The sequence below is a fragment of the Pristis pectinata genome, chromosome 3, assembly GCF_009764475.1.
Source record: "Pristis pectinata isolate sPriPec2 chromosome 3, sPriPec2.1.pri, whole genome shotgun sequence".
Classification (NCBI taxonomy): Eukaryota; Metazoa; Chordata; class Chondrichthyes; order Rhinopristiformes; family Pristidae; genus Pristis; species Pristis pectinata.
This window is the reverse complement of record NC_067407.1, coordinates 1561315-1574509: the sequence shown is the minus strand read 5'-3', so window position 1 is coordinate 1574509 and position 13195 is coordinate 1561315. Positions and strand designations below refer to the sequence as shown.

The 13195-nt window shown below is 49.2% G+C and overlaps 1 protein-coding gene across 2 annotated transcripts in view; it reads right to left on the bottom strand.

Annotated features, from left to right (window-relative positions):
* LOC127568365 (LIM/homeobox protein Lhx8-like) overlaps positions 1–12725 on the bottom strand; it is a 37035-nt gene extending 24310 nt beyond the window's left edge. The window contains exons 1-7 of one of the 2 annotated variants that reach the window (XM_052012018.1): positions 12690–12725; positions 12474–12584; positions 11463–11534; positions 11226–11378; positions 8913–9034; positions 4539–4747; positions 972–1075 (exon numbers count right to left, since the gene is read on the bottom strand). In XM_052012018.1, coding sequence (XP_051867978.1) covers positions 972–1075; positions 4539–4747; positions 8913–9034; positions 11226–11378; positions 11463–11534; positions 12474–12554 — 741 coding nt within the window. In that variant the 5' untranslated portion in view covers positions 12555–12584; positions 12690–12725. Of the gene's footprint in view, positions 1–971; positions 1076–4538; positions 4748–8912; positions 9035–11225; positions 11379–11462; positions 11535–11654; positions 11745–12473; positions 12585–12689 lie in introns of those variants that run through there. The other variant, XM_052012019.1, reaches the window with a different exon arrangement.
* Between the last annotated feature and the right edge of the window lie 470 nt (positions 12726–13195).

The window sequence follows — 13195 nt, the reverse complement described above, 5'->3', positions numbered from 1 at the left end:
TTTTCTGATTGAACTATTGTTAGTTCAGGAGGACCTCTTATCTCAGGTATGAAAGGTGTTTTGGTTAATCACTCTTGCTTGCCTTGCTCCTCTTTTGCCTCCAGTCTCTCTCATTCTCTCTTCCCCCCCCCAGCCCACAGACCTAGCTCATTTTGGTTCCTTTGTCTCAGCTCATCTCCCAGTAGTAAAGCCAGTGCCATGTGCTTTGTGACTGTTTCTTTGTTTTAAACTTTTCCAATAAAACTTTGAAGCACCGTTGTTTTCAACTCATTCTTGCACTTCTGAAAGAACCTGTGGATTCGAAAATAACCAGACCCGACAACAGTTACCACAGTGTGCCCCATCTACAAACTGCATTATTACTCACCCAGGCTACTCCAGCAGCACCTCCCAAACTCACCACCTCTGCCACCAGGGACCATCCAGACTTGAAAATACATTACCAACCCATCATCACTGGTTCCAAGTCCTGGAGCTCCCTCCCCAACAGCTCTGTGGGAGCACCTTCACCAGGACTGTAGTAGTTCAAGATATGGCTCCACCCCCACCTTCTTGAGGGATAGGCAATAAATGTTGGCCTGGTCAGCAATGCAAAGAGCCCAAAAATGAATTAAGAGCAGGCAAGGATCCGTAGTGTCCTGACCAATAGTTAGCTTCCATTTATTGCAACCAAACCAATTCTGCAGGGTCCCAAATATGAACCATTAACTCACTCTCAGATGCCACTTGACCTGCTGAGTGTTTCCAGCAGTTTGTTTTTATTTCAGATTTCCAGCATCTGCAGCTTCCTTTTGACTTCTACAAACCAGATTATCTGGTCACTGCCTACACAACCGATTACACTTCAAACGTTCTTCGATACCTGCAAGGTGCTAAAAATGTGATACAAAAAGATGCTGCAGAAAAACACGTCCTCCTAAAGCAAGTGGGTTACAAGGTGGAACACGAATAAATTCTTTTAAGGTGATTACCTGGAGCTGATCTGCTGTGAAGCTGGTTCGTGCTCGTTTTGTTGGCTTGGGTTGATTCATATCTTGTTCTGTAGGAATCACTCCTTCCACACCAACTCCACACCCTGCAAAAATTCACTTACTCAATTTGTGCATTTGAAGATGCTTCGCAATTTTTTTCCTATACAAAGTAACTGACTACACCACACAATCCACTTGCTCCCTCATCAAAAGACAGGTACTGTTATACTCAAGTTACAATGTTCTGGACCTCCTGTAGACTACACATTCCTTGTCCAAAGGATTACTGATAGGGCTTCCAGCTGTTATCTCCCTCAAACAAAAATTCCAAGCGCAGCAATCTGAAGGCCATCAGCCCAAAACATCAACTGTTCTTCTCTCCATAAATGCTGCCTGACCTGTTGGCTATTTCCAATATTTATTCCAAACCCCAAAAACCTGTGACACGAGACGTCAGATGCTGGAATCTGAAGGGACGCAATGGGTCAGGAAGGTCAAAGCTCTGGCAATTCTCAGCCTGCAAGTAAGGTCAGGATGTGTCTTGCACAAACCTCTTTGGTTCTCTGACCACTGCAGTTACAATCATTTATTGTGGTCCAACAAACCACAGGCAGCATGGGTTTTACTGGGAGGACGAGAAGGCAATTAGTGTACTAGCAATTCTGGTCAGTTGTTATGCAAAATATTTTACTTAAAGGTGAAAATTATTTAACTAAAATGGTTACTATGCATTCTGTGTGTTTCAGATTGTGGTACCCCAGCTACATGCTGGGGTAAGTTAATGACAGTAATTCACTTGCTATTCCCAAAACACAAAAATATTGCCAGATATTACATGTTCCTGTCTATGTAAACTCTGAAATTACAAATTTATCTTAAAGATATTTTTTGTTCCTTGAAACCCAGACTGAAGTAGACCTAGTATTCCAGTCGTGGCTTCAGAAGAAATCCTCCAGCTCTCTGGCCAGATAGTTTTTTCTGTTTATTAACAGAGTACGGATATTGACGGCAGAGCCAATGTTTCCTGTCCACCAAACCCAGTGATTCACTCAGCCATTTCAGTGGTTGGGGCTGGAGTTGTATGTAGGTCAGACCAGGTATGGAAAGCCATGTCCTTCCGAGAACGTTTGTAGGTTCATGGTCTCTATTATTCAATGCCCCAACTAATAGAATCATCTCCATTACCAATACTAGTGTTTTCCTGACCCACACTCAATGTTTCAGTAACAGCTTCTTCCCCTCCACCATCAGATTTCTGAACTGTCCATGGACATTATTCCTCGTTTGCACTACTTATTTACTTTTGTAACTTAGTGATTTTTATGTCTTGCACTGCACGGCTGCCACAAAACAACACATTTAATGACATGCATCAGTGATAATAAACCCGATTCTGATTCTCCCCATGATGCGATTTGAACTCAGGTCTCTGGATCAGTGACCCACACCTCTGGCTACAATCCCAGTAACTTGACCACCCACCACCGCACCAACATCCCAAACTGATGTAAAGTATAAATCGTCAAAACAAAAGTCAGAGCGATTTCCATGTTTTATACAGAAAGGATTGAGATTTTGCCCAACACTTCGACACGATTCATCTTTTGCTGTATCCCATTGCAATTCATTTCAAAAGTTATCCCCTGCTGGTTACAACTTCTGCTTGTTGTTTAAACTTGGGAGGAGGTCATTCAGCCCTTCACGTCAGCTCTGCCATTCAGTAATATTATGGCTGACCCTTTATCGCACTGCCACTTCCAAACACCAAACCCACATCCACCAATTCCCCTAGTACTTCCAAAACATCCCAGCACGCCAGTGACCAAATTACACAGGGAATGGAGCGAGCAAACGATCTCTGCAATCCCCCAGCAGCAATCCCCAGTTCAAATCCCTTCCTTCAAAATGGAGTTAATATTTTGGTGCTCAATCCCTCTCAACTCCCTCTGCATCAACATTAATCTGTCCTTGGACACTGGGAACCTCCCACACTGACTGGAGGTTCAATTCGCCAGCACCAAGAAAATTGGGATTGGTCAATAACTGCTAGTGATAAACACCCCGCACCAGTGATCGAAAGTTGGTGTTATTATTAGGGGAATGGAACATTTTATTCCAGAGGACATGCATTTAAGGTGAGAGGGGGAAATTTTTAAGAGATATTGGATTTAAAAATATATTTTAAATATAGACCCACACACACAGGTAGGTGCCTTGAACAGGTGGTGGTGGGAGCATAGGTATTCAAGAGGCTTCTAGATGGACAATTTACATGAAGGGATTTAGTTCAATTCAGTATCGTGATCAGCACAGACAACGTGGGCTGAAGGGCCTGTTCCTGTTCTGTCCCATGTCCCAAAACTAACCACTCAACCCAATATTCTAAGGTTGTTTCAGAACTAGCATCTGACAGACTTGGAAAAGTCTTGGCCAAGTACCACAGATGAAATAGATGGCCTCTGTGGTGCACTTGACTTGAAGGGTTCAGTAAAGCTCACTGGGACTTCAAACATTCAGTTCAATCAAGTTCCAATATTACATGGAAACCTCCTACTCAACATGACCCAACAAGTCACCAGAAAACTTGGGATGGTGACCGAGAGAACTAATTCACACAATCAGAAAAATGAATGGAAAGTTAAAAAGCAAAATTTTACTCAATTTGTGGGTTTACTGTACAAAATCATTGGCATTTCCATGGTCACACCACTCAGCTGAATTAGAGACTGAGCTTCAAACTCCATCTATCATTGGTCAAAACACTTTTAGGGTTTTGAATAAGGAATTCAGGGTTTAGGTTGGGCAATAAGTTTTGTACCTGTGGTGCTCTCAGCCTGTGGAAGGAGTGCACTGGGAGCTCCAGGAACTAAAGAAAATTTTTCAGGGTACAGCTGAGGAACTCTGGTAGGGGTCATTTACAAGTGGTTTACTGATTAAACAAGAAACTAACATTCAAAGGAAGGATGTAATGTAGGGAAAGACCGACTCTCAATTCCAGTGAACTACCAGTTTGGTAATTCACTCAGGATTAATTCTTTCTGGTTGGCTGTAGGAAGGTGCAGGACGACAAGACATAGGAGCAAAATTAGGCCAATCAGCTCATCAAGTCTGCACCATTCGATCATGGCTGATTTATTTTTCCCCTCTCAACCTCATTCTCCTGCCTTCTCCCAGTAACCTTTGATGCCCTTACTAATTAAGAATCTATCAACCTCCACTTTAAATATACCCAATGACTTGGCCTCCACAGCCGTCTGTGACAATGAATTCCACAGATTCACCACCCTCTGGCTACAGAAATTCCTTATCTGCTCTGATGAGACGTCCTTCTATTCTGAGGCTGTGCCCTCTGGTCCTAGACTCTCCTACTACTGGAAACATATTCTCCATGTCCACTCTATCCAGGCCTTTCAATCACCAATGGGCAATTGGAAATCACCAATGGATGGGCCAATCACCAATCAGTTGGAAGCATGTGGTCATGATCTCCAGGAGTGTCCCAAACTTCAACCTTATTAGCAGGGGCCGTGAAAAAATTCAAAAGCCATTCCCCACGTGAAGCATTACCACTGTTGAGGTTGTCCAGCATACAGTCATAGTGTATCCGACAAACCACCTTCTCCTCCACCAGAGCAAACTCCTCGCCCGTGGACAACTGCCTCTTGCAGGAGAAGCAGGCAAAGCACGCCAGGTGATAGACGTTACCCTTGGCCCGTCGGACCCAGTCTGTGGCATGAATGTGTCGGCCGCAGCGAGCGCACCGCGTCCCGTAACGCCTGTGGAAACACAACCAGGGTCAATGTGGGTTGGAGGACCAGAGAGATGGTCACAGGTAGAAACTGGGAAAGTGGATGCTGACACCCAACGCTATGGCCAGCAGGAACTCGATGGGCTGAAGGGCTTGTTTCAGTGCTGCATAACCACAATTATTGACATCATGGTCAGCCCTGTTCTGTACTATACTGTTTCATGTTCTATTGGTCGGGGCATTGAACACGAGAGCAGGGAGGTTATGCTCCAACTTTATAAACCATTGGTCAGCCCTCAGCTGGAGTTCTGGTCACCAGGGTGTAGGAAGGAGGTGAGAGAGCTGGAGAGGGTGCAGAGGAGGTTCCCCAGGACGTTGCCTGGGATGGAGCAGCTCAGTTATGAGGAGAGACTGAGTCTGTTCTCCCTGGAGCAGAGAGGGGGTGTGACTGAGGGACATAAAATGGAGGGGTACAGATAGGGTAGACTGCAGGATATTTTCCCCCTCGTATCAGAGGTAGAGGTCATAGATTTAAGGCAAGGGACAAGAGATTTAGGGGGTCTGAGGACTTCCCTCACCCAGAGCATGGCAGGTACCTGGTACACACTGCGGAGAGAGGTGGAAGCCGGGTCACTGATTTGAATCACATGGGCAAACAGGGCTACAAGCTGAGTGCTGGAAGAGGGATTGATAGACGGGCACCCACTGGTCAGTGTGCAGATGGTGGGCCGAACGGTCATTTTATTGCTATACAGCTCCATGAATCAAATAATGAGGCCAAGGGACTTCATTCCTGTAACACTTGCACACACTCGATGCTCCAAGGTCCTTTCCCGTGAAGTACTTGCCCAAGGTGTTCAATAAACTATAGAGAGATCTAGAACAGAAACAGGCCCTTTGGCCCATAGAGTCCATACTAACCACCTACTCTATTCTCCATTCATGGCCATCAACCCTCCCCGATTCCACAATTCACCCACACACTCAGGACTATTTACCTACCAGACTAATATTCAAGTATCTAGACAAGCATTTGAATTACCAAAGCAGAAAAGGTTACAGACCAGAGCTGCCAAATGGAATTAGCACAGATGGTGGTCAGCATAGACATGATGGGCTGAAGGACCCCATTTCTGTGCTCTACGACCCTGACTGTATTTAATTGCCACACTAAGGCACTGCAGACTATGTGAGAATTTGGTTTAATGACAATAGAACACTACAGCACAGTGCAGGCCCTTCGGCACACGGTGTTGTGCCAACATTTTATCTTGCTCTAAGATCTATCTAACCCTTCCCTCCCACATAGCCCTCCATTTCTCTATCATCCATGTGCCTATCCAAAAGTCTCTTAAATGTCCCTAATGTACCTGACTTTACCAGCATCCCCGGCAGCATGTCCTATGCACCCACCACTGTGTGGGGGGGGGAAAGAGGAGAAACTTACCTCTGATATCTCCCCTGTACCTTCCTCCAATCACCTTAAAATTATGCCCCCTCATGTTAGCCATTGTCCCCCTGGGAAAAGGTCTCTGGCTGTCCATTCGATCTATGCCTCTTATCTTGTACACCTCTATCAGGTCATATCTCATCCTCCTTTGCTCCAAAGAGAAAAGCCCGAGCTCGCTCAACCTATCCTCATAAGACATGCTCTCCAATCCAGGCAGCATCCTGGTAAATCTCCTCTGCATCCTCTAAAGCTTCCACATCCTTCCTATAATGAGGCGACCTGAACCGAACACAATACTCTGAGTATGCTTGGAGAAATACTGGCCCACGGCACAATTTGAGTTCTGTTGCATCTACCAGAAAGGGGCAGATTTTTATGCCTGTTTAATCTCACCAGGGGAGAGACCACTTCTATTCATATCTACTCTACAAGAGCAAGACTTTTCCCAAAGCACTAGAAAAGGAATGTTAACAGATATTGCTGCCAAACGTTTTGGCAGAACAAGAGACAAAATCGACCTAATGGAGCCATTGTAGTGGATGTGTGGGAATAGGGAGAATGTACCTAGCCTCTTCAGTGTGGCTAAATCCTGAGTGGCAGAGCATTGAGTACAGCACTAAAGTGCCTGGGAGTATTGATTCACAAATAACAGCAGACAATACTGAAGCAGCAAGGTTAAGGTGACCCTTCACAAAACACTGGTTGGTCCACACATCTGGAGTGTGTCCAGTTCTGTCTCCATACTCTGGGGGAAAAGATGAGGTTGCAGTGAGGTTCACGGCAATGGTTTCAGGGAGGAGGGAGCTGAGCTGCACTGGAGAAGATGGGGTCAAACCTTGGCTCATGTTAGGGCAGAGATGGAGTGTTGGGGAATTTGAATGGCTTCAAGTTGCTGGTAGATTGAGGGAGGTGGATCATGGGGGAGCTCATGGGTGGAGGAGGAGTGTGAACAGTGAAGAGTCACTGATACCTCCAATGAAAGAATCAAAGTTATGAGGGGCCCAGAATGGGTACATCTTGAGAATCCTTTCTCCACAAGTCTCATTCCAGTTGCCTCATTATAGGAAGGATGTGGAGGCGTTGGAGAGGGTGCAGAGGAGATTTACCAGGATGCTGCCTGGATTAGAGACTATGCATTATGAGGAGAGACTAAGGGAGCTAGGGCTTTACTCTTTGGAGAGGAGGATGAGGGGAGACATGCTAGAGGTGTACAAAATATTGAGAGGAATAGATAGAGTGGATAGCCAGCACCTCTTTCCCAGGGCACCAATGCTCAATACAAGAGGGTACGGCTTTAAAGTAATGGGTGGGAAGTTCAAGGGAGATATCAGAGGAAGGTTTTTTTTTAAAACCCAGAGAGTGGTTGGGGCGTGGAATGCACTGCCTGGGGCAGTGGTGGAGGCAGGTACATTGGTCAAATTCAAGAGATTGTTAGATAAGCATATGGAGGAATTTAAAATAGAGGGATATATGTGTGGGGGGGGGGGGAAGAAGGGGTTAGATAGTCTTAGGTGTGGTTTAAAGGTCAGCACAACATTGTGGGCTGAAGGGCCTGTATTGTGCTGTACTGTTCTATGATTCATAGCAGAGGTGTCTCTAATCAGGGTATAGATTTAGGGTGAAGGGCAAGAGGCTTAGAGGAAGAATCTTTATCCCCACGGGGAAAATTGGGTGGGAGTGGGGGAATCTGGAACGCACTGCTTGAGGGGGTCGGGGAAGGCAGAGACTCTCACAACATTGAGCAAGTATCTGGATGAGCACTCGAGTCACCAAGGCAGAGTACAGACCAAGTGCTGGGGAATGGGGTTGGCGCAGATGGGTTCTGGAGGGTCAGTGTGCTGAGCTGAGGAGTGTTGACAGAAGACAACTGCCAGAATCTGGAGCAACACAACGTGCTGGAGGAGCTCAGCGGGTCAGGCAGCATCCGTGGAGGGAAATAAACTGTGCATGTTTCTGGCTGAGACCCATCATCAGGTCTGGGAAAGTTTCTGAAGAGTGTTTGAGGTACAAGACCAAGGTAGGCAATGAGCACTGATGAAAAGATATTGACCAAAACACAACTGTACAGGACCCTGCTGAGCATTTCCACCAACTGCTGTTTTCAGGTCAATGTCAACATTTTGCTTTTGGAGACGTTACTGAGTGGGCAGCACCCCCACACTCCCCACCGTTCCTCCCTCTCCCCCACCCCCTGCTGCACTGCCAGTATGGTCTTGGATTAGAGGAGCAGGACCACCCACCCCCCCTTTCCTATCAGTGAGTGTGTCACTGGGACAACTGATGGAGTATTCCCTCCAGTTCTCAGGGAGGGAGGACAGATGGACAGCCAAGATATTGGAAATGCAGTTGACCAGTTAAACCTCCTGGACGGTCTACAAACATTAACCGCACAGAAGTCTGACAGATTGATCAAACCTTGTGGGGCTGAGTATGAAGTGATTCGATTAACACCTTGCAAGGATCACTACACTGAGCACACATGATCTGTCTGCATGCAGTGCCTTCTCATTGCAACAGCACAGGAGGGAAAAAAATCAAAATTCCTGACCAAATGGTCTTGGGGCTTCACTGAAAATACAAGTTCCAAGGTTCCCCGAGAGGCCAGAGCACCCCTCCCACCTCACCCGAGGCCAGGGCTGGTTCACATCCACTGGGCAGCAGGTTAGAGACCAGAGGCGAGGTCGTTGTCCAGTGGGATCCCAGCAGTGCTCTCACAATCCAACAAAGCAGCTACAGCTGGTACCTGAAATAATCCAGTTTGCAAAATATCTCTTGGTCCTTGATGTAGCAACTGGTATGTCTGCCCAAGGAAGTTCTGCACACACTACAGGCCAAACATCGGACGTGCCAACACAACTCGTTCACCTGTGGGAGGAAGGCAAGTTCTTAGTGGGTAGTTCATACCACATACCACCAGGAGTGTGGATCACTAAGCGCAGAAGCCCTCCACAGCCAGAGATAGGATCTGAGGGAAGGATGCTCAGGCAAACTAATCAGTCTGGACACCCACAGTAACAGATTCACAAGTGACTTTCAAAAGGGATTTGAATACAATTAAATATTTGTGTAGTGCAGCAGGTGGTCCCACTGCCTCACAGCTCTAGAGACCCAGGTTCGATCCTGACCTCCGGTGCTGCCTGTGTGGAGTTTGCACATTCTCCCCGTGACCACGTGGGTTTCCCCCAGGTGATCCGGTTTCCTCCCACATCCCAAAGATGTGTGGGTTGGTGAGTTAATTGGCCGCTATAAATTGTCCCCAGTGTGTGGGTGAGGGGTGGGATCGGGGGGAGGGGGGGTTGGTTGATGGGAATGTGGGGAGCATAAAATGTGATCAGTGTAGGGTTGGTGTAAGTGAGTGGGTGATGGTCAGCATGGACTCAATGGGCCAAAGGGCCTGTTTCTGTGCTGCGGGACTCCAAAAGTGGATGAACGGAAAGCACTTTCAAATGAACCAGTTCTTCATCTCCTACTCTGCACCTGCACCCCCCCCAAAAGCCCCACCCCACCCACCTCACATCACTGACTGGAATCTTCCCCTTGGGGAGAATTTAAACAGGGGCCGAGTTCTGGGTTGATTCCCAGAATAAAACCAGTTCTCACAGACGCGAAAAGTAGCAAATGGAATTTAATCTGAGAGTGAGGTGATGTATCTGGAGAGCAAAAGTGGCCACAGGGAATGTCAAATAAATGTCAGAGCCAAAAATGAAATACTGGAATCCCAAACTAAAAACAGAACACACTGGAAACACTCAGCAAGTCGGGCAGCATCTGTGGAGGGAGAAAGAGTCAACGCTTCAGGTGGAAAACCCAGCATCAGAATGGCAGGGCCAGCTGGGAGTTTGCAAGTTTGCAGGTAGGTGGGTACAAGGTGCACAGGTCAGGGGGGCAGGGTGGAGCTGTAACACTGGTGGGACCAGAGGCACCAAGGACATCTTCAGCAGGTGGCCCCCAAGGTGGCATCCATCACCGAGGACCCTCACCACCCAGGACATGCCTTCTTCTCATTACTACCATCAGGGAGGCGGCACAGGAGCCTGAAGACCCACACTCAACGATTCAGAAACAGCTTCTTCCCCTCCGCCATCAGATTTCTGAACGGTCCATGAATTACCTGGTTATTCCTCTTTTGCGCTATTTATTTCTGTACAGTAATTTTGTGTCTTGCACCATACTGCTGCAGCAGAAAAACACATTTCACATGATACCTCAGTGATAATAACCCTGGATTCTGAGCCCCGAGTGGGGTCTGGTCACCATCACAGGGGAGGTGTTGCACTGGCGGGACGGGGGGGGGGGGGGGGGAATTTAACAGGATGTTAACACTTGGTGACGATTCTATCGGGGTGAAAAACACGATGATGCTGGAGGAACTCAGCAGGCCAGGCAACATCCGTGGAGAAAAGCAGGCGGTCAACGTTCTGGGTCAGGAGCCTTTCTATCGGGGTTGCAAGAACCGCGAATCATTGCCCTTCTGTGGGCGTCGCCACGGGATGGACCACTGAGATTTTAAAGTCCGCTCACGGCCAGTTGACGGGGCTGTGCCGGTGTGTCCGTCGGTTGAGGTCGGAGCGTTGACCATGGATCGAGGGATCAGGAGTGAGTGCGCGGCCCCGTTATCAGATCTCTCCCAGCTCCAGGGACCCGCCCAACGCACGCACAGGGCTGGAGCAACTCGGCGGGTCAGTGGGTGAATTGACCGCTGTAACTGCCCCCAGTGTGTGGTAGAATCTGGGGGGGGGGGGGGGAAAGTTGGTGGGAATGTGGGGAGAGTGAAATGGGATCAGTGTAGGGTTGGTGTCAATGGGCCAATTGTTGCTGGGGGAACTCGGCGGGTCGAGGTGCATCTGGGGTGGGAAGGGCCGGTCAACGGTCCCAACAGAGACCGGGACACCCCTCAGCGACACCCAGCTCCACGTTCCAGCGTCTACAGTCCCTGGTGTCCCGGGCTGCTCCAGCCACGGAACCCCGAGGCTACAGTTCGGAAGTCGGGGACAGTCCGCTGGAGTCAGTTCCCACCGGCCGGTCCACCCGCTAACCTCGGGGCTAATGGTCTCACCTTCAGCAGGTAGCGATCGACGATCTCCAGCCCGCAGCTGGTGCAGATGTTCCTGCCGGCTCTGGGGGCGGGGGCGGCGGCGGCCGGCTGGGGAGTGGGGGTAGGCGAAGCGGGAGGGCAGCACCCGTCCTGGGAGACTTGGTCAGAGTTGGTCTGCGGAGAGAGGGGAGAGTTAGGACGCGCGCGTTCACGCCGACAGCGAACAGCAGCCAGGGAGAAGCGAGTGGGACCGTGTACCAGGCTGCAGGCGTTCCTGGACTTCAAGCTTCTCCCGAACACAGCTTCAGGCTGAGCCGACATCGCTTCCAGCTGCAAGAGAGAAGATTGGGGGAGAGTTTACATCGCATTCCGCACCGGCCACTGCCCCCAGTCTCCCAATACGCTCCGCCCCCTCTCCTTCCCACCCCACCCTGAAGATCAGCTCCCTACCAGCCAAAGCTTGGAGATCAGATCCCCTGGGTTGGGTCCACAGCTACCCCACCCCCGGAGTGAGCGGTTAACGTTGGTGCCAATGTGACAGTTCCCTGCGACCCGGCGCAGGCGAGGAATTTATAGTCCAATTGTTAACGTCAGTGAAAGCCAGTCGAGTCATTGAGGGAGGGGGCGGAGAAATTGATTTTTCTTCCCCGTAATTAATGTAGTTTTCGTCCACCTTGCGTTGCTCTGAAGAGGTGACCCAGGAGGTGAAGAGGTTTAATGGGGAACACTTGAGGTAATTACAACTGGAGAGCGCCGGTCGCGTCCATTGGAGAGCGGAGCTCGGATTAATCACCAGCGCAGGTGATCCGCATTAACTGATCCAAAGATTAACTCTCGCCCAAATTATCCCTTCCACAGGAAATCAGCCCGGGTTAAAAACACACAGCGGATACCCACGGGGTTATTAAACATTTCGAACCAAATTGAAGTGGGGTTACGTGTGGACGGAACACATTAAACACTGGCTGCAATTAAACGCAAAATGTCTTGAGTCGTAATTGTTTCTCAGACACATAGATCGGTCTGAAGGCTGCCATTCACGGGAGGGTCAATATGTGGACTGGGAGACGAGTCCTGCGGCCGGATCCCGGTGGGTTCGGGGGAACAGTGGCCGGCGGGGGTCCCGCTAGTTACAGGTCTTGCGGCTCCTTGGGTGCACGAGGTTTGAGGTGTAGACACGGTCTCGGAGCCCGCAGCAGGGGAAAGGAGGCGGGGGAACTGGCCGCCGGCTCGGTGTTGCTTTGCTTTGGCCGCCGGTGCCATCCTTACCTCCGCCGAGCGCGCACTCTCCCCGCACTTCTCGCTCGATTCCGCGCGGCCCATGCAGGGCTCCGCGCTCCGCCAGTACATCCAACTCACGGCCGCTCTGCTGCGCGATCCCTTCAACACAAGTAAGGGATGGAATTTACAACAACTTGGATTCCGATCCAAAACGCGCGTATTCTCCGCTCCAACTGATCGCGATGTTGGTGATAGAGAAGTTACCTCGGCGGGTGGAACTTTTACAACAGACTCCCCGGAGCGCCGGCCACACCTCTCCAACGTAACAGCCCCTGGCCACCGGAGAACTTTTATTCAATATAACAAAAAAAACCCTTTTAGTTCCCCCCCCCCCAAGTCTCATCTAAACCATCTTTTTTATCTCTGATCGGTTACAGGACTCTGCTGAAATCTAAACACGGGCTCAGGTTACAGCCCCCGCAGTCTTTGAAGGGATCCAGCAAATAAAAACATTGACAATCTCGGCACGGCATGGTGCGTGTCCGCGGCCGCTCCCCATTCCCTCGGAGTCCGGGCGTGTTCCTCCCGCCGGGAGGAGACACTCACTGTGGCCCTGACTGCTTCACTGTTATTAAACTTACCATCGATAATCGCCGGCATCTGAATCATATTATTTTACGGCAGTCACTGCCCACGAGGAACGGGCCGTTAATCATTGCCAATAGACGGGCACCTCTCACACCGACTGCAAATGCTGATAAAGGTAATCA